The 20,932-nt window shown below is 35.0% G+C and overlaps 2 protein-coding genes across 2 annotated transcripts; both read left to right on the top strand.

The window, feature by feature from the left end:
• Positions 1-1,849: 1,849 nt before the first annotated feature.
• Positions 1,850-15,122, top strand: LOC141462378 (carboxylic ester hydrolase-like). The gene is made up of 10 exons (XM_074144184.1): positions 1,850-3,071; positions 3,173-3,322; positions 4,011-4,158; positions 5,093-5,278; positions 6,867-7,063; positions 9,997-10,150; positions 13,650-13,828; positions 13,920-14,058; positions 14,701-14,836; positions 14,903-15,122. Exons 1-10 carry the CDS (start codon positions 2,883-2,885, stop codon positions 15,072-15,074), a joined length of 1,650 nt encoding a protein of 549 aa, XP_074000285.1. The 5' UTR covers positions 1,850-2,882; the 3' UTR covers positions 15,075-15,122.
• Positions 15,123-16,533: 1,411 nt separating this feature from the next.
• LOC141462381 (juvenile hormone esterase-like) lies at positions 16,534-20,871 on the top strand. Its single transcript, XM_074144188.1, has 4 exons — positions 16,534-19,129; positions 19,233-19,382; positions 19,577-19,724; positions 20,581-20,871. Exons 1-4 carry the CDS (start codon positions 18,941-18,943, stop codon positions 20,859-20,861), a joined length of 768 nt encoding a protein of 255 aa, XP_074000289.1. The 5' UTR covers positions 16,534-18,940; the 3' UTR covers positions 20,862-20,871.
• The last annotated feature ends 61 nt before the right edge of the window (positions 20,872-20,932 follow it).

The following is a 20,932-nucleotide window of genomic DNA, read 5'->3' as shown; positions in this document are numbered from 1 at the left end:
TAGCGGCTCTGTCAACTTCACAATTTCCGGTAACTGATATGCTTTCTACATAGAACTTCAAGCATATAACTCTCCATATTGGCAAGGTTCGCTAAGTATAACCCTTCTTAAATATAACTTTTTACTTTCCCTTCCTAGGTACGAGGAGGTACAGTAATTTTAAAGGCGCAGATTTTTATTTCAAGTTTTGATCAGAAATTTCCGTTTTCAGGTTTTCTGAAAAGTAATTTTTACCTGTGTGTCCTTTGTGAGCAACTCTGTCTGTCAGTTGTATATGTATACACCTTAGCTCAAAGGCAAAATGTCGCAATAAGTTGGCTGATTTCGTTATTTAATTAAATAATTAATATAATTTGTGTACTCGCTGTTGGTGGGGAGTAAGAATACATCCACAGCATCTCTGCTTGTCGTAAGAGGTCAACTGTCCGTGGACTCAGGTTTTTACCCGCATTTCGTCCTTCTTCTGCTTCTCGTTTGTCCAAAGCTTTTCCAGGGTACACAGGACTCTGAGCCGCGGTGAAGGCTACCCATCTAGTGAAAGAGGACCCCAAAATCAAACCTGCAATGCTTATGTAGGCTCAAATATACTTTGAATGGAATATTATTATTATTATTATTATTGTTTGTTATTTCGGAGCTTTTTTGAGTGTTTTTACATTTCTTATTATTTAGTGGCCAAATCCTTGACCAAATCCATTCTCCGTCTTCCGCCAAATAACTTTCCATTTTCTCTAACTTTCAGTTCATAACTTTCTCATTCAAGGCAATTTATTGTAAACGATACATAATTTTGTGCAACTAGAGAACGCCTTGCGGAAAAATCCTTGAGTGCCACTATCCTCACATACAGATGTGATTTGTAAATAATAATAATAATGATACTGTATTAATATTCAAGGACACGAATATTATTAGTCACTTAATAATTATTAAAAATATCGTTAAATAATTATTAAAATATTAAAAAAGAATCGTAATTGCTGGAAACTCAGCCTAACAATCAAACAATGAACACATTCGCCGAGAGATAGTTGATCTATGCAACCATTTGGCCACTAGTCCTAGTCTAGTCCAAGATTTTACGTCCGTTGAGAACTAACTCTTCAAAGCGCCAGACATCCCTCGGTTTAATCGTCTATCATGACGTATGCAGGCTGAAGAAGTTTTTCTTGGGCAGAGATATTTGAGCGTCAGAGAGAGTGGTTTTCTAAACATTCTAAGTGATAAAATCGTACATTTCATTCACCTGATTCTCTAGAGGAAACCGAACCACTCGCTTCTCCCTCCAAAAAAAACCCTAACGATTTTTTTTAAAGGAAAACGGTTTTTTGGAATACAAGTTAGAATTAATTCTACATGAGTGCAGTCAGAATAAAAATTGTGTAAAAAGAATAGTATGGTCTATTATCAAGAAACTGAAATGTTTTTTCAGCAAAGCGGATGCATTCCGCTGGGAGCAGTGGATTAGCAATATCTGCAGGAGGTGTATGGTTCTTGCTGGATTCTCAGCCTAACAATCAAACAATGAACACATGCGCCAAAAGATAGTTGATCTATGCAACCATTTGGCCACTCAACCTTAGTCTAGTCCAAGATTTTACGTCCGTTGAGAACTAACTCTTCGAAGAGCCAGACATCCCTCGGTTGAATAGTCTTTCATGAATAATGCAGGGTGAAGAAGCTTTTCTCGGGCAGAGATATTTGAGCGTCAGAGAGAGAGTGGTTTCCTAAACATTCTGTCCTGTAGCTCTAATGCTTTCCGGAAGTCAGCACAAAGATACCAGCAGTTGAAGCGGGATATGACCTTCCTGGAGTAGTAAAAGGAGGGGCTGGTACTAGGGATGGTTATTCCTCAATTCCAGGTTCCACCGCTTTTATTTTGAGCGGCATTCGATTCATCCTGCCACTTCAAAATTTAAAATATTCCTTTGTATTTTCTCTACTCTTTAAAATAAAACGAAAAGTACTAGTTCTGTTAAAAAAGACATTGCAGATAGAAGTTTAATGTCTTTGCCAAACCATTAATTCTGAGAAGTACGTCCAGCAAATAAATGAGATTCATTTTTAATATAGATTTTACTGAAGCGCTGGAGATAGCGTGGTTAGCAGAATCGCACTGATTTACACTCAGCCTTAGTATGAGAATAAAATTAAAGATTTGCAAACAATGTAAATAAGTTAATTGTGGACGTGCTGTGTGAAAAATAGACTATATTAAGATAAAAAAACTTGCTATTATTAAAAGTAGATCCTATAGCTGATTACTATTATTTTTCAAGAACTAACATAAATTTGTAACTTTGAAATCATCCTGAGCGATAAGTTGTCCTATTTCTGCTTCTAATTTTCCGGAATTACAATCAGAAAAAGTGTTCATGGATCCACTATAGCTTTCTGAGAGCCGTCGAAAATATTGAGTGGTACAACTGAGTAATGCATTCAACAACATTGAGATGAATGAAAACTTCTAAACTTGACAGCTGGCTGTGCTCAAATGAGCATATTATAGATCGATTTGAATTTGAGTTCATTGTACTTAACCTTGAAGTAAACGTCCGCTAATTAACAAAACGTGTTTATTAGGATAGGAATATGTGCAAGAAAATGTTCACGCTGTATCAGTACTAAATATTTGCTATCAACATTTTACTTTAACAAACTGCTATCACTAATTGATACAGTTTATTTAATGTTAAAAAAACATGTCACTTTTGAAATCTTGTAAGATATGTTACCATATTTCTGAGAATAACTTTCATGGCTAGCAGTTCGTTATAAATTCGCTGAATGAATGCCCCTCCTTCACTTGTAAGCTAAAATTTCGCTTAGAAATAATAATAGCCATAAATAGTTCTTTCTAGGAGCACATTCAAACCTCATAAATGAATTTATTGATCTTAATTATTGAATTAAGTTTACTTTTACAATTTGCACAATGCTGCCAGTTAATCGTAAACACAACTTGTGGAATGTTAATTGGAAGAGAATTTACAGCTGCAAACGGTAGAATTGTTGCAGCATTCCATGGTATTCCTTTTGCAAAACCACCTCTTGGTGAACTTCGATTTCAGGTAAAAATTAATTTACCTTTTTCCATTTTTAGATTACTACATATTTTAATTATAAACACGACGTAACATATACAAGGTTAAACCATTATCTTCTGTTTCAGGATCCTCAGCCCCCAGAAGCGTGGTCTGGTGTGAGAGAAGCATATAACTTTGGTAGCGTCTGTGTTCAGATACCAATCGTTTATCCTCCTGTAAACACTACCAAGATGGGCAATGAAGACTGTCTCTACCTCTCGGTTTACACTCCTAATGTAAGTACTAGGAACTGCTTTGGAATAATAAAAACTCTATGATTTATAGATTCATTTAATTATTTTAACTTAAGTGACACTAATAAGCATTTAAAAGAATTAATTGACTTAATTCTGTCTTGGTTCTCGTGTTTTAAAAAGTTACAAACCGGTGAAGCATAGCATCAGTATACAACTTTCAGAACATAAATTATGTTCGACTATCTTAAAGGCATTCGATAGATCGGTGTATACTGCCTCGTACTGAATCCTTGAACAGAAGCCGTGTAAGAAGTAGAAGAGATCGGAAGTCTTTCGGTCGATTTTTTACAACGACATGTTGTTGATCGGATATCAATGGACTGATGGATGAAAAGACAGAAAGCTTCTCTAGGGCAAGCTCGGAAACTATTCTAGACAAAATGATTGGTAATGTCCAAAAGATAGTTGTGGTGGTAGTGGTACTGCTGAATACTTGACTGAAGGGAGCGGAAACTAACCTGATTATTGATAAAGTAATCTCCAACAAAAGACTGTTCTTTTGAAGAAAAGACATTGGAGTATCTACGCCGTAGCATTTTGATTAGTGTATATCTTAAACGTGATAGATTTTACCTCAAATGTATTTAAATATATTCACTGCAGAATACATTTAAATTTGAAGTGGAAGATAATATACAGTTTAAAACTTGGAGAACTTTTTTTTTAGTTAAAACCAGAGAATTTGTTCCCAGTTTTGGTGTACATACATGGCGGCGAATTGATGTCAGGTTCCGGCGAAATTGATAAATCACCAGAATTTATCTTAAACAATGATATTGTAGTTGTGATGCCAAACTACAGACTTGGACCGATTGGTATGTAGTTTACTGTTTTTTATGTGTGTGTAAAAAAGAAGCTCTTTGTTTCAACTGATACAACAAAAAGCAAACAATCTTCGCTGCGAATTCACAACGATTTATGTAATATATCGTGTAATATTTTAAGAAGTATTGTGGGTAATATTACAACATATTGTAATGTTACAGGCGCCACGATAGCCGAGGATCAGACCGCGAAGCTAAGTATTCCTGCTGAGAAATACTGGGTTCCCTTTTCGGTCCTGGTCTCGGATTTCATTTAATGGCATTTTATACTAAATTAGGTCACCTAACCATCTGTATTCACGATACCTAATTAACAAATAGTTGGAAGTAAAAGATGCCGAAATAATAAGCAGTACTTTACTTTTTATAATTTTAAATTCATTTTGATTATTTGTGGTTTTGTTTAATTTAAGATAATTGACGCCCGGAGTCTATTCAGTCCACTTCTAGTCTCTAGAACTGCGTATCACCGGAAAGTGGACTGTAAATGGTTCCCATAAAAAATAAGGCGACAAGGAGCCTATTTCTGCTCGCTGTCCTATTGGATAGCATTGTCTGCAACGAGAAAAAAAGCTCTGTGTGCCGTGACCTCCAATTTTTATGCTACCTAAATTAAACCAAGAAGAAAAAGGTACAATGTAGGACCTAGGTTTCCAAGACTGTTGATATAATCTGAATAATGCATTATTAAACTTACATTTACCATCAATGTTTTTGGCACATTCAGGTACCTAAGAAATCTGTATCATCCTAGTGCAAACTAATATTACCAAAACCTAAGGGTCCACTATCATATGTACTACCGGACAGTTTTAATAATAATCGGAATTAGTTATATAAATATTAAAGATGACTCATTCCTAAATTTCATATGATGGAGATAATTACTAAATTAGAGATAGCGATTTAACTGTTTTTATTGTAGGGTTCCTCTCCATGGAAGATGATACCATGCCAGGTAATATGGCACTTAAAGATCAAGTTATGGCACTAGTGTGGATACAGAATAATATTGCGAGTTTCGGAGGAGATCCTAACCAAGTGACCCTGTTAGGTGACACTGCTGGAGCTGCTTTTGTCCACTATCATATGTACTCGCCAATGAGTAGAGGTATGTGACTGGTAGTTCATTGTATTATTTACATTTCGTTATCTATCTACCATTATCTATTTAGGTTTTCGTAAAGTCGTGACTACTCCGATTACGATTATCAAAATAAATAGAGCCTTTTTTGTTCAAAGTTTCTTAATGTACAGAACAAGTGGTGTCTTATCTGTTCAGCATATTTTTATTTAAATGAGCCAATAGTGCTTCAAAAAAACTGTAACATATTGCAACATTTGTTGATTCCTCACAGATATTCAACTTCTGCTTGTTGGGCCACAGGGAACAGAACTTGGACTTTTCATATTTAAGGTCTTCATCATCAAGTACAATATTAGTTTTCTTGAATTAAATTATTTGAAGATTGTGCTGCATTTTAAGTAAGAGGTTCTAAAGCTTATCTAGACAACCTTAAGGTTGAAAGGGTTATGCTCGTCACTGAATTCGCTTGAAACGAAGGCCTATTCAGAAGTTCAAGCCAAGATCTGAGACCGTTAATGTTTGTGAATACCACACCTTCATCGGAATAAAGTTTTAGTATAAAACTATAAATAATTATTTTGTGCCCTTATGTATCATTACTATTTGCTTAAATTCTTGTCCATTATAGTCAGTACAAAGAGATGAAGGTCTTTTACTGATATGAAAATTTGCTCCAGAAATCTGCATGAATAGTTCTCAACCTACTTAAGACCTGATGACCCTTTGTTAGTAAAGATACCCATATACCATGGTGTTTCCTGTTTGTTCATTGAGCTTGTATTAAATTTACTGACAGATTCCAATACAATTTACCATTCCAAAATGGTTTCAGAAACATTTGCTGGCATAATCTTTTTTTGATTCTGTAACATAACTCTAAATCACGCGCTTTTCATCATGACTTAAAACTTCTTCGTTTTTAAAAATTTCATTCTAACTTTCTTTGTGGTCAATGCTGGTTCTTTGATGCTATTTAACATTTTATAAAATTGTATAATATTTTGTTCTTACATCATTTAGTTGTAATTGCCTAAACTTTGTATGTTTTACATATAATTTATTTATTTTTTATATTTTATTTAATTTGCAATGTTTAAGTGAGAAGTTAACAGTACATAAATGCTTATCTTATGCAGTATTTACTATAAAAACTAAAAACTGTAAATAAATAAACTTGATATTGTTCTGATTGGCATTAATTTTGTGGCAATTGGTTTTTAATGACAGTTTCAATCAATAGTCTTTTTTGCCAATTTTACTGAAATAGACTTTCATTAAATGTATCGCTAATATTTAACACTATTATAGGTGAATTAACTATTTTATGTATCCTATTATAGGACTTCTTCCCACTCTTGGTGATGTTCTTATCCCAAAGGACGGGAGTCCACATTTTGTTAGGCAATATTCTGGACCCAATTAACCAAGTCTTCTGTAAGAATACTTAGATACCTCTCCTATCTCTAGCTGAAAGTTATTTCAGTTCATTAACCCATGTTTTCTGTAACAATACTTAGATACCTCTCCTAAGATACTTGATTATAGTACTTGCAAAGATGGATTGTGTTAATGGGATCTCGATTCGAAACAGATTATGGTTAACTTTGTGCAGGTTTATTCCATAGAGCTATTAGCCAATCCGGAGCAGCACTAGCCCCCTGGGCTAACACACCGCCAGGAGTAGCTCGCAGTAGAGCAATAAAGATGGCCCAGTTGTTCAACTGTCCTACTGATTCTTCGCTGGCGATCTTCAATTGTTTAAGGACTAAAAATGCTTACGAATTGACTGAATCATACGGCCAATTTTTGGTAAAAATTAGTTATCTCTATTTAACTAGAAAATTACACACATAAAACTTACGAAAAGTTGACTCAATAAACCAATAAATAGTTCAAAATTGTACGGAAGCTATGAAACAAATATTAAAATCCGCGCAGTTTTCGACGATCAACCCTTATACAACTGTCTTACTGGACAGTTGTGATAGAATGGTTCTGGATTGGAGAAAACAGTTTATAATTCTAAGAGCTTTTATTTAAGTAAACACTACTTCACACATAAGGCACACAATACAAAACAGAACGTGTTACAACTTTTAGTTAAGGCTCCATGTTCCTGACCCTATCTACTGGCGCCGATAACTAAAATTTCCCTTTAACATTCCTCCTAAATTTTAATTAATCCTTAAAATAACTTTTTTCACATATTCCTAAGCAACTTCTAAAATATTCGAATTATCTTCTTTGAAAAGCCTTGATCAATAAATCTCCGAGTTGTTCATCTGTGCTGATGTGTTCGACTTCAATTTCTTCTCCTAGTTTCTCCTTAAAAAAACTATACTTGATGTCAATATGCTTAGTACGTTTTGACGCTTTTCCATCCTCTTGAGTAATCATATGAATTGCGCTTTGATTGTCAACATAGGAAAATAGTGGTATAGGAAAATCTTTTAATGCTTCGAATTCTAAGCCATATTTTTTTATAAACAACACATCTCGAACAGCTTCACTTGCTGAAACGAACTCTGCTTCTGCAGTCGAAAGTGCAACGGTTTTCTGCTTTCTGGATGTCCACGATATTGCTCCTCCTGAATACATCAAAGCATACCCACATGTTGATCTTCGATCTTCCACGCCAGCAAAATCTGCATCGCTGTACAGGATTAATTCACTTGCGCTATTGTAGTTGATACCATAGTTAATAGTACCACGGAGATACCTTTAATATCCTTTTTGCTTGAAGTTGAATTGAATTTTTCTCCCCATGTTCTTGGAGCTTGATTTAGTCCGTAAAGACTTTTTTTAGTAGACACACTTTGTTTTCACTACATTTCTCAACGAAACCTTCTAGTTGTGTGACATATATCTTTTCATCTAATTCTCCAGGTAAGGAGGCCGTTTTTATGTCAAACTGAAGCAATAGAAATCTTCTAGAATCATGTTGTGCAACAGGAGCATATGTTTCTTAAAAATCTAATCCTTTTATTTGCTGAAAATCTCGCACAACAAACCTTGCTTTCTTATGATGCCTTCTTGTATTTCTTTCGAAACATCCACTTAGTTGTTAAAGGTACTTAATCTTCAGGTAGATCCACAATTTGCCATGTTTTATTTTTATGTAGTACATCGATTTCTTCTTGCATCTTGTTTGCTTCCGATTTGGGTTAATTAAAGCTTCTGATGTAGTTAAATTCTCACATTCTCCAATTAATAGATGACTTTCCAAATGTGGTGGTTTCTTTAGTAACCTTCTGCCTCTCAGACTGTACTGCTCGTTTTTCTTTTTCTGTTCTTCGTTTTGTTTTTTGTTTTCTTGGTTTGTTTTTCGTTTTTCTCTATCTTTTCTTTCAATTTTATAGTTTCTGTTTTATTTATTTCTTTATTTTTTCCTCCCTGCTTTTTACCATATGTTTCTTCTTTCTCTTGTTCTTCCTCTTCAGAAAACAATGTTGATTCCTTTTGTTCTTCATAGTTATTATATTCATCTATTTGGTTATTGCAAATATCAAGGGATATTGTTTTCTCATGTCTTGATTGAACAAAGATGACCTCTCGTTCTACTTCAAATTCACCTTTTTCTGGGAAATAGACTCTAAAACCTTTCAAAGATTCACTGTATCCAACAAATAAGCCTTTTTTACTTGTAGGATCCTAATTAAGTCGCTTCTGTTTCGGCACATGCACAAAGACAGTTTCAACAAATACGAGTAGTTTACCAATGACTATCTTTCCTCCTCACCAAACTGCTTTTGCCGGTCATGTACTACTGCAGTATATATATTATGTGTTAACTGCTTCTGCCAAAAGTGATTTCGGCAAGTTTTTTGGCATGAATCAGAGTCCTAGCCGCCTCAACAATTGTCTCTATTCTGCCGTTTTGTTCTGGTGTATACTTACAAGAAACTTGGTGTAAAATCCCTTCTTCATTTGTTATTTCTTTTACATAAGAATTGAGTATTTCTGTTCCGTTGTCAGATCTCATGATTTTAATGCGATGATTTACATTGTATTTTACAAAATTTACACACATTTTAATTTTGTTTTTTACTACACTTCTATTTCTTTAAAAATAAACCATTCTAAAGTGACTAAGATCATCCTTAACTAGTACAAAATATTGAGAGCCTCCTAAAGACCCTTCTTCCATCGGCCCATAAATATCTATATGTAATATTTCTCCAGGCTTAGTCGCACTTGAAGTACTTGTTTTAAAAGGTAATCTATGTTTTTTGCCCATCATACAGAATTCGCAAAAGAAATTTTTGTCTATGAACACTGTTCCAGTCAATTCCAAAATTCCTCTGACTTGAATAACATTTAACATTGAATAAGCATTCAACTTTTTTTGCGCTGTGACAGGTTATGGAACTTGTTGGTAACTTAATATTCATATTAAATAATTTTTTAAACGTCCGTCAAGTTGGTATGGCCACTTTGTTTTGCTAATAACTTGCGTAATTTAGCGGCACAATTAATGAAATTTAATTCGGTGAATCGCCGGCACAAACGATTGGTAAAGAGAAAATGTTGAAAAGTTAAAAATAAATTGGTGGTCATTCCAACTTGACGTCAAGGAAGTCAAAATTCCCGCCGTTTAAAAAAAAAGTGGGTGGAGCATATAACGCTGGTCACCCTGTGTATTACATAACATTATACAATACTTATATAATATTATATAAATGTAAGATAATGTCAAAACTCTAAGCGAAGTCTATTAATTTCACTTTTTTGTTGTCTCGCAGGAGTTCCAAACGGATCCTATTCCAATATTTACAGCTATTTTTGATAAAAATGCAAAAAAACCATTTCTGCCATTCAATCCGCACAATGTCGAGCCTGCTCCAGTTCCTTGGATTGTTGGTTTCAACAGTTTGGGGGGCTTAATCAGATCTGCAGGTAATATTATCTACTTGAAATATTTGTAATATACTTTTGAAAAGAATTTATTCCCTATCAGTTTTCCTGAATAAAATAGGATATTTATTTCGCTATCTTCCGAAATCCTAGTTTTATTGGTGTAATATGACTTGCTTATTCAAATAAATTGTGTGAGCAGCGGCAACAGACGCTGATTGGCGTCACCTGTTTGTAACCATGGTCAGAGTGGAGAAGTTACCCAGCGGTAACACTCCAAAAACAAGCTAAATTCTACTGACTCTCTTCATCAGAGAGGAGATGTCTGGAAGTGTTGTCTGGAAATTTTCTTGAAGATAGATGTTGTACAAGTGGATTGTGATGTGTTTGAATGTTAAGATGGAATTTTCTGTATCGTGTTTTTGCAACTTCTGTGACGAAAGGAATGTTCAAGTCTGTGTGAATAGTTTGATTGGTGACGTAGAAAGGAGCGTTTACTATAGAGCGAAGAATTTTAGACTGCAAAAACTGGATCCTTTGCAGATTCGAGCGTTTGGTTGAACCCCACAGTTCGATGCCATAAGTCCAGACTGGCTTTAATATACTTACATATGTAAGTCTTTTGTTGACCAGAGTGAGTGTAGATCTGTTGTCGAGTAGTCTTTTCAGTTGTCGGAAGCGTCTGTTGAGTTCTGTTCTCTTAAGTCGAGTATGAGGGCTCCATGTAAGTCTTCTGTCAAGGTAAAGCCCAAGGTAGCGGACTACGTTGACTACTGGTAAAGGAATTAGTTTGTAAAAGACAGTTTACTTTAGGAGTATCAAGATATTTTAAGAGTGATGCGTCGAAGAGTGAAAGTAATGTTTTGAGATTTTGTTTCGTTCAGTTTGATAGCCCATTTTTTGGACCAATTTTCTAAGAAGGTGAGGTGAGACTGAAGGTTTCTGTGAGCTATTAATGGATCTTTGTTAGTAGATAAGATGGCAGCATCGTCAGCATAGGTGATAAGAGTAATTTGAGGATGAGTAGATATGTCAGAGGAGTAGATTGTGTACAGAATGGGGCCTAGTATGCTGCCTTGCGGAACTCCAGCGTCAGCATGACTGAATGGAGAAAGAATAGTTCCTGCCTTCACTCTAAAATGTCTGTCAGTCAAGTATGATTTCAACTTGAGGAAATGGGTGGCTGGAAGGATGGTCTTGAGCTTCCAGAGAAGTCCAGTGTGCCACACCCGATCGAAAGCCTGCTTCACATCAAGGAACGCCCCAGAACAACACTCCTTCTTCTCAAGGGAGATGGAGATTACATCTACAACTCGATGGCACTGCTGTATGGTGGAATGCTGTCGCCTGAATCCAAATTGGTGATCCGGGAGAATACCGGAAGATTCAATTATTGGAAGAATACTTTTTAGCAGGAGTTTTTCAAGAATCAACCCTAGCCTTGACAATAAGCTAATGGGACGATGTGACGTCGGGAGTTGTGGAGGTTTATTTGGCTTTGGTATCGGAAGTATAATGGAAAATTTCCAAAGTAGCGGAAAGTAGGTGGTGCGGAGGGTGGCATTGTAGATTGAGGTGAGTAAAGCTAGAGCTTTTTTGGGGTTTTCGAAGAATGGTTGGAGTAACAAAATCAAATCCGGGTGCTTTTTTTAAAGGAAGATATCTAATAATATGTTTAACCTCTGAAGGGGTGAATGGCTTTGGAGGAAGCGAGAGAGGGAGAGGAGTATCAAGATATTTTAAGAGCGATTTTTGGGACTAATTCGGAGTGAGGAGTAAAGACAGAAGATAGATAAGATGCAAATAAGGAAGCTTTATCTTCGTCAGATGAGGCCCACGAGCCGTCATCACGACGAAGTGGAGATGCTACTGACTTGTATGAAAGGGTCCTTTTTGTGGCTGAACGTAGAGACTTGTCTTCAGTCGATAGAGATGAAAGCGTTCTTCTCTTAGTTGTCTAAGTTGGTTTCTAAGTAGGTGTGTCAGTCTGTTGAATTCTCGGTTGTCAGATGGATTGCGGGTGCGTTTCCAATAGGCTCTCGCACGCCTCTTATCCGTGATGAGTGTTCGAATGTATAATAGTATATTAGTCATGTGAGTTCGTTGTACTACAGAATGAGTCGACGATTCCCAGATAGAAGTCTGTATAGAAGTGGTTAAATGTTCTACCGCATTGTCCAACTCTTCAGCCGTTTTAAGAGAAATCCGTAAGTTCAACTTGTCTTCCAGTTTTGATTGGAATTGCTTCCAATCTACTTGTCCACATATAAGAGAAGGTTTAGGAATGGTAGGAAATGGCCAGATGTCAAGTCTAAGAAGGACAGGACTGTGGTCTGAGGAGAGTTCAGTAAGTGTAGGGATGTCAAAATGGTGAGTTATATGGGAAATTACGAAGAAATCGAGAATATCAGGAAGTTTAGATAAAGAAGTCGGCTAATATGTGGGTTGATTAGGTGAGATGCTGCTGTAGTTTTTGGATAATAGGACATTAAGGAGTACCTGACCTCTTGGATCCGTAGTGCGACATCCCCTCTGCTGGTGTTTTGCATTGTATTCTCCCCCGGAGAGAAACCTTGGACTGAGGGTGTCAAAAAAGTAAGTAAATTGCTCTCGAGATATTGATTTGTTTGGTGAACAGTATACTGCTGCAATACTGAACTTGTATGGAACAGCAGTTAAGGAAATTACAGACAATTGGAGGTAGTCAATTGCTGTTGAAGGAAGGCTGTAAAAGGCTGTTGCGAATTAGGATCGCCGCACCTCCGTGGGCTGTGTCGTACGGATGGTCAGTCCTGTACGTTTTGTAGTCAGTGATGTAAAAGTGAGATCTACTATTAAAGTGAGTTTCTGTGAATAAAGCTATGTCAATACGTTTGTCATCTAGCAGAGTATCTAGTTCGTCTCTGTGGGAGTTCAAGCCATTGGCGTTCCAGAGAAGAACAGTTAATGAATGTTGAGAAAGGAGATTTAAGGTTTGAGGCATGGTAGAAGTTGAGTTATAAGAGTGTTTAGTGCTGACTGTGAGTGCTTACAGCTAAAGAGTGTTTAGTAAGCTGACTAGAGGAGTGAGAAGTGATTCAAATCATTGGAAAAATGAGCTGTTGTTATGTTGTCAGGCTGTGAGTTTGGAAGTTAAGAAGGAAGGGAAATTTGATGAGTATGAAGTGAATGTTGATGTGAAGGATGTGACCTCACGACCTCCGAGTAGGGCAGTCCTCGAATAGTAGGTTGGTTAGGTCGGCGCTGCTGAGGTAGCGGTGGCCCATGCTCTGTAGTCTGCTGGAGTGAAGGAAAATCCCTTTCTGTTGGTATTTTCGAGATCGGAGGATCGAAGCTTTTTTCCACTTTGTTCGTAACGTTTCCATTCACCATTGAAACTTGTGATGGTATTTTTTTAAATGATTTATGGCACGTCAACATTAGAGGCTAATGGCGCCATGCATCTATCTGCCCTTTTCTTATTAACTTATATAAAATTAGGATATGATTGAGGCTATATATGCTGATTGTACAATTATTATTATTCTTTTAATCTGCACAGCATTCGTTCAAAATCCGGCTTCTCTTGCCGAGTATAATAAGCACTTCGTGCAGGCATTGTCAATAACAATGTTATTTGATACTACTGCGTCGAATCCTACATGTGTAGCTAACCAGGTGAGGAGATACTATTTTGATGATCAGCCAATTACGATGACATTGTTAAGAAATTTAACTGATGTAAGTTTTGGAACTGATTTTTTTATCCATTCTTTTTTGCTTTAAATTATAAAATTATAATAAGAGTTAAATAATTCTTAAAATTTCTTAGGTGTTTACTGATGGTTACTTCCTTTGGCCAATAATTGAATCCTTGCGGAAGCACAAAGGCCCACATTATTTGTATTATTTCGATTACCTTGGAGAGCACAGTTTTCAAGAGATATTGGCTGGTAAAAGAGTTTTAAAAGGTAAGAATGATGTACTCAGCCGCAGTAATTTAAAAGCCAATTTAATAGAGTAATTATGAGTCCATATATAATAAAATTCCAAATGTTTTTCAGAATAGCTTTCTTTTGAATGAATATTCAAGATCCCTGGCCAGTTTTTCATAAAATACTTCTATTCATATTATTGCTTTCACGCCGTCTATTCAAAAAAGTGAAATATCATACTTTAATTTTATCTCAGTGATTCGACGTTGCATTGTTCGATCATTTTCTTCTTGATTTTTAACGTTTTAACACAAAAAAATCACAGATATAAATATGTTATTAAATGATGCGTTTTTCAAACTGCATTCATGCATCCTATTTGGTTGCACTCTAAGTTGTCTCAGAGACGCCTCCTACTCTTGTTATACTAAAGTAGGTCTTTAATATATGATTATGGAGGATATTTCCCAAATGAGGATGTCGTGAAATCAATTGATTCTGCGAGAAGATTACTACTGATATAAAAAATATATAACAATGCCAAGGCATTTACGGAATTCGCTGATTCAGTCTAGGATTCCATGGTGATCACAGTAACATCTACTGTTAACTTTCTTTAACAAATTAATCCTTTATCATCTTAATTATTAATGTTAATAACCTATTATCACTATACAGGTGCCTCAATTTTTGATGACACAATTTATGTTTGGCACATCAAGAATCCGATTGAAATCCCACCACCCACATCAAGTGAAGATTTAAATAGACTGAATTTGGTTACTACATTACTTTACAACTTCGCTACTTTTGGGTAAACACTGTTTTTCTGTTTCGATTCTCTTTGTGTTTATTTATCGACTATTCTCATATCGTATAGAGAACCGACTCCTCCGGGATCTCCTATTAATTGGCCGCAGTGGGATGAAGAGCAGCAAAACTACTTCCATTCTGGAAACAGTGAACTAACTATTAAGAAAAAGCTTTTACCAGAGAGAGTTCAATTTTGGTCACGACTTAACTTAAGAGATAAAGTGGATGGAAGGAGCTGATTTTGTAAAAGCAATCACGCAAATATATCGTGCCTGTTTTGATTGGAATATTTATTTCTTGTTTACCTCTTAGTGTTTTAGTTTTATTTCATTTGTAATGCGCCAATTACTGGGATCATATCGACTTCATTTGGTACCATGTATTGTTAATAGGGATTCACTTGCCTTCAAATTAGTGTCAATATTGTATCGTGTGACTATATTATCTCTTTGAGCAGGAATTTTTGTAAAAGTAGAACTATACTAAAATAGATCTTTAATATAAGATTTTGGTGGATATTTCCCAAATACAAATGAAAGTCGATTCGAGGCGGCTTAGTATCACCTCCCATCGACATTTAGATCGGAAAGAGGAGCTCCTTCTGTAAACTTCGCTTTTAATTTATTATCAGTGGTGGCATGCATGTAATATATTTAATATACTGCTACATGATAATAAGAGTGCGATATTGGAACTTTCCGAAACGAAATACCGTCAGAAACTGCTTTCATAGCGGCTCTGTCAACTTCACCATTTCTGGTAACTGATATGCTTTCTATGTAGAACATCAAGCAAATAACTCTCCACATTGGCAAGATTCGCTAACTACTCGTATAACCCTTTTTCAACATCACTTTTATTGCCTTACTACTAGTATGAGAAGTTAATCAGTTATTGCGATGGCGCAGATTTTTGATTTCATGTTTTGACCAGAAATTTCCGTTTTCAGGTTATCTGAAAAGTGGTTTTTACCTGTGTGGCCTTTGTGAGCAAGTCTGTCTGTCAGTTGTATATGTATATACCTTAGCTCAAAGACGAAATGTCGCAATAAGTGGGCTGATTTCGTTATTTAATTAAATAATTAGTATAATTTGTGCATTCTTTGTGAATGGAAAGTAAGAATACATCTCCAGTATCTCTGTTTGTCGTAAGAGGCTACTAAAAGAGAGACCCTGAGTCAACTGACCGTGGACTCAGGTTTTTTTCCCGTCATCATGTTCTTTTTCTGTTTCTTGTTTACTTTTTTATATCCTTTGTCCAAAACTTTTCCAGGGTACACAGGACTCTGAGCCGCAGTAAAGGCTACCCATCTAGGGTAATTTTAAATTATTTAATTAAAATAATCTTGTGCAACTAGAGAACGCCATGCGGAAAAATAATAATAATAATACTGTAATAACATTCAAAGGCACAAATATTATTAGTCACTTAATAATTATTAAAAATATCTAAGTGATAGAATCGTAAATTTCATTAACCTGATTCTTTAGAGGAAAACGAACCACTCGCTTCTCCCCACCCCCAAAAAAACCCAAACGATTTTTTTAAAAGGAAAACTGTTTTTTGGAATTCAGGTTATAGTTCTACTAGAGAATAGTTCTACGCATTCGCGGCCAACTAGCTTTTCTGTAAGAGAAATAGGTCAGTAGTTCTTTACTATCTCTCTGCAAATCTTGTTTCACTAGGTTGTGCAGTTCCCAATCAGCCAGTTTAATGCACCATTGCTTTGCACTTTCCTACAGCTGAATGCTTTCTTCTGAATCAATGCAATTAGAGATATGGTCGCTTTCAAACTTATTACTAAATACGTACATATCAGTTCTCAGTTGTAGTAACAGCTAAGAAAGGTAAACTTAGCATATTGCCGCCATAGGTGCTAAAGAGGAAGGAAATAGGATCTTCTTCTCCAATTTCATTAAATATTTTCCTTGTTCTGCTGTTTTTTTTAGTTAGTTTTTTTTTCTTAAGTATCTGAAATTGATGTTAGAAATAGGTTTAATTTTCAGGATTCATTCTCTACTGGGGAGGCATTTTCAGCAGCATGGAAACGAGTTCATCGATTTATCTTGACTGATTCTGATTTCTTTGTTTCAAGGGAACTTCCATTTTAAATTACCTTAAAGTTTAAAGTTTCCGCGAATTCCTTAGAATTCTCTCCACCTAATTCATTTAAATTTATACTTTAGATAATCATCTATCGCTTTAGTTTAAAACATTTTTCTAAAAATATTAATTCATTGAATAATCGTTCTAGAGAGTGGAGTAGGTTTCTCTTAAAAGTGCCGCTTTACTGAATCTGGCTGCATACCACCTATGAAGTGAGATCTAAACGAAGTGTTGAACTGACCGAAGTGTAAATCTCTTGAAAAATCTTTTTTTATTTTTTGTAAATCATCTATCCTGATATTTAAGTATGCATTGCTTTGATTGAAATCTTTTTCTGGTTCTTGATTTTATGGGTAACCTTTCTGGATGATGATGATGCTCAAAGAAAGACCCATTTGATTTATGTTTTAATGGCCCACTAATTGTGAGCGCTGATAACGTAACTTCATCCACAGAATATGCTAATTATTGGGTAATAAATACTGTACCTAGGGATTTATTCGGTGCGCATCCTCATTGCTCGATCCAACGATACGTTGAAGAGCACTGATGCAAATGGGTGTCTGCATCCCAGTCTAGACAAACGTCAAATTCGTCCAAAATCAACTAAAACTAAAATCAAAATGTCAACTAAAGCTAGCAGATACCTAAGCAAAACCGTTGTTTCAGAAATATACTTACAGCAATATCGATCCGTGTTTTCTTCTGTTTCCCGGACAATGAGTAGTTCAATTTACGAGATTCTACTTTGAAGTAAACAATTAACAAGGTAAGTTACATGAATTTATAATAACATGTTATACTTACATACTGTTACAAAAAAGAATTCACTATCAACATTTTACTTAGAAAATGTTCTGTCTAAGTGCTAAATGTAAATTGGCAGAAAATTTAATACAGGCAGTGTTTCATTGCTTTAACCGAAATTAAGTTCAAAAGAACTGCTCAAAACAAGAATTACAATCGGAAAAATCCTCTATAGCTACGGTGACCATTATTTTTGTATCAAAAAACAGGACAAGGAGGAAAAAAAACCTATAAAAAATATAATACGTTTATTAACTCGAGATCGGTTATTACAAAACAATGGCCATATAATATGGCCCATATTCAGCCGAAACTGAGCGACTACTTGAACTATACACTTGTTAGTTAGTAACAAAATGTAAATAGTAACTCTTGTAAATAGAAAAAATAGTCAGTCTTTTAAAATTACAGCAAAATTTTGTTTTAATGTCACATTCTTTAAAACTATACTAGCGACAAGTAAAATACAAATATATCTAATTTTCACAATATGAAGATCAGATCTTAACAAAATCATACATAAATCTTCGAAAAAATATTCATATTTTCATTAATTTCATTGAGTATAATTAAAATTTCATTGAAAAACAGTACAAATGAATAAAAAACAGGACATTTATGCTTAAAAAAAAAAGAAGGACAGCGTCTTAAAAAACAGTACTGTCCTGCCAAAAACAGTACGAATGGTCACCGTATCTATAGCTTTCTATTGAGTGGTACAACTGAGTAATGCATCCAACAACATTGAGATGAATGAAAACTTCCAAACTTGACAGCTGGCAGTGCTCAAATGAGCATAATATGGATCGTGAGTTCATTGTACTTAACTTTGAAGTAAATATCCGCTAATTAACAATATATTTTAATTAGGATAGAAATATGTGCCAGGAAAGGTACACGCAGTATCAGTAATAAATATTTGTTATCAATATATTACTTAAAAAAAAGCCTCTCGTACTTAAAATAACTGTTATCACTAATTAATATAATTTACTTAAGGTGTTAAAAAAATATTTCACTTTTGAAATCTTGTAAGATATGCTAACCTATTTCTGAAACCAACTTTCCTGGTTAGCAGTTCGTTATAAATTCGCTGAATGAATGCCCCTCCTTCACTTGTTAGCTAAACATTCTCCCTGAAATAATAGTAGCCATAAATAGTTCTTTCTAGCAGCACATTTAAACCTCATAAATGAATTTATTGATCTTAATTATTGAATTAAGTTTACTTTTACAATTTGCAAAATGCTGCCAGCTAATCGTGAACACAACTTGTGGAACGTTAATTGGATTAGAATTTACTGCTGCAAACGGTAGAATTGTTGCAGCATTCCATGGTATTCCTTTTGCAAAACCACCTCTTGGAGAACTTCGATTTCAGGTGAAAATTAATTTAACTTTTTCCAATTCTAGATTAGTACAGATTTTAATTATAAACACAACATAACAACATATTCAAGGTTAAACAATATCTTCTGTTTCAGGATCCTCAACCCTCAGAAGCGTGGCCAGGTGTGAGAGAAGCATATAATTTTGGTAGCGTCTGTGTTCAGATACCAATCATTTATCCTCCTGTAAACACTACCAAGATGGGTAATGAAGACTGTCTCTACCTCTCGGTTTACACTCCTAAGGTATGTACTAGGAACTGCATAGGAATAATAAAAACTCTATGATTTATAGATTATTGTGTATTCGGAAATAGATAATAAATTTTTTTATAAAAAAAATAAATAAATAAGTTATAGTTTATGGTAATTTATTCATGATAAAAATATAATTTTATTTAAAAAATATTTTGAAGTGTTATTGTTTTTTTTTTTTATAGTTAAATCCAACAAAATTGTTGCCAGTTGTGGTGTACATACATGGCGGCGAATTGTTCTCAGGTTCCGGCGAAATTGATAAATCACCAGAATTTGTCTTAAACAATGATATTGTACTGGTGATGCCAAACTACAGACTTGGAGTGCTTGGTAAGTAGTTTACTGTTTATGTGTAAACGAAAGCTTTTTGTTCAAGTGCAGTCCTTGAACTGATACAGCCAAAAGCACACCATCTTCGCTTCAAATTCACAACGATATATTTTAGCTGCTTTGTGTGCAATATTACAACAAATTGTAATGTTACAGGTTCCATGATAACCGAATGAGCAAAGTATACCTGCTGAAAAATACTGGGTTCGCTTCTCGGTCTTGCTCTCGGATTTCATTTAAAGGCATTTTATATTATATTACGTCACCTCACCATCTTTATTCACGATACCAAATTAACCGGCTGTTGGAAGTAAAAGGGGCCTAAAATAATAATCACTACTTTACTTTTTATAATTTTAAAGTCATTTTGATAATTTTTGGTTTCGTTTAATGTATGGGAATCAACAAATTGGCGTCCGGAGTTTATTCGGTCCTCTTCTAGTCTCTGGAAAATGGACTGTGAGTGGCTCCTAAGAGAAAAAGGAGTCTAGGAGCCTAATAGTACTCACTCTCCTAATGGATAGTATAACCAGAGATAAAACTCTGGGGGCCAGGATCCCCAATGTTGATGCGACTTAAATTAAAACACGAGAAAAGGTACAATCTAGGACCTAGGTTTCCATAACACCGTTCCATGTTGGTATAATCTGAATAATGGATTATTAAAGTTTTATTTACCATCAATATTTTTGACACAATCAAGTACCTAAGAAATCTGTATCATCGAAATGCATACTAATATTACCAATAATAGTCGGAATTATTAATATAAATATTAAAGATGACTCATTCCTAAATTCCATATGATGGAGATAATTATTAAATTAATGGTAGTGATTTAACTGTTTTATTGTAGGGTTCCTCACCTTGGAAGATGATATCATGCCAGGTAATATGGCACTTAAAGATCAAGTTATGGCACTTGTCTGGATACAGAATAATATTGCTAATTTCGGAGGAGATCCCAACCAAGTGACCCTGTTTGGTGACTCTGCTGGAGCTGGTTTTGTCCACTATCATATGTACTCGCCAATGAGCAGAGGTATGAGACTGGTAGTATATTGTATTATTTACATTTCATTATCTATTTACCATTGTTTATCTTTTTTCGTTTTCAAAATAATAATAATACTGTAATAACATTCAAAGGCAAATATTATTAGTCACTTAATAATTATTAAAAATATCTAAGACATAGAATCGTACAT

Source organism: Rhodnius prolixus, unplaced genomic scaffold (assembly GCF_049639745.1).
Source record: "Rhodnius prolixus isolate KJV_2025 unplaced genomic scaffold, Rpr scaffold_1, whole genome shotgun sequence".
NCBI lineage: Eukaryota > Metazoa > Arthropoda > Insecta > Hemiptera > Reduviidae > Rhodnius > Rhodnius prolixus.
This window is presented reverse-complemented; position numbering and strand designations above follow the sequence as displayed.

Excerpts from the sequence above, each read along its gene's own strand:
- LOC141462378 (XM_074144184.1), top strand. The coding sequence starts at position 2,883 with ATGAATTTATTGATCTTAATTATTGAATTAAGTTTACTTTTACAATTT. Across the intron at positions 4,159-5,092 it reads CTACAGACTTGGACCGATTG|GGTTCCTCTCCATGGAAGAT; the intron begins GTATGTAGTTTA and ends TTTTTATTGTAG. Across the intron at positions 7,064-9,996 it reads AATCATACGGCCAATTTTTG|GAGTTCCAAACGGATCCTAT; the intron begins GTAAAAATTAGT and ends GTTGTCTCGCAG.
- LOC141462381 (XM_074144188.1), top strand. The coding sequence starts at position 18,941 with ATGAATTTATTGATCTTAATTATTGAATTAAGTTTACTTTTACAATTT. Across the intron at positions 19,130-19,232 it reads TTGGAGAACTTCGATTTCAG|GATCCTCAACCCTCAGAAGC; the intron begins GTGAAAATTAAT and ends CTTCTGTTTCAG. Across the intron at positions 19,725-20,580 it reads CTACAGACTTGGAGTGCTTG|GGTTCCTCACCTTGGAAGAT; the intron begins GTAAGTAGTTTA and ends GTTTTATTGTAG.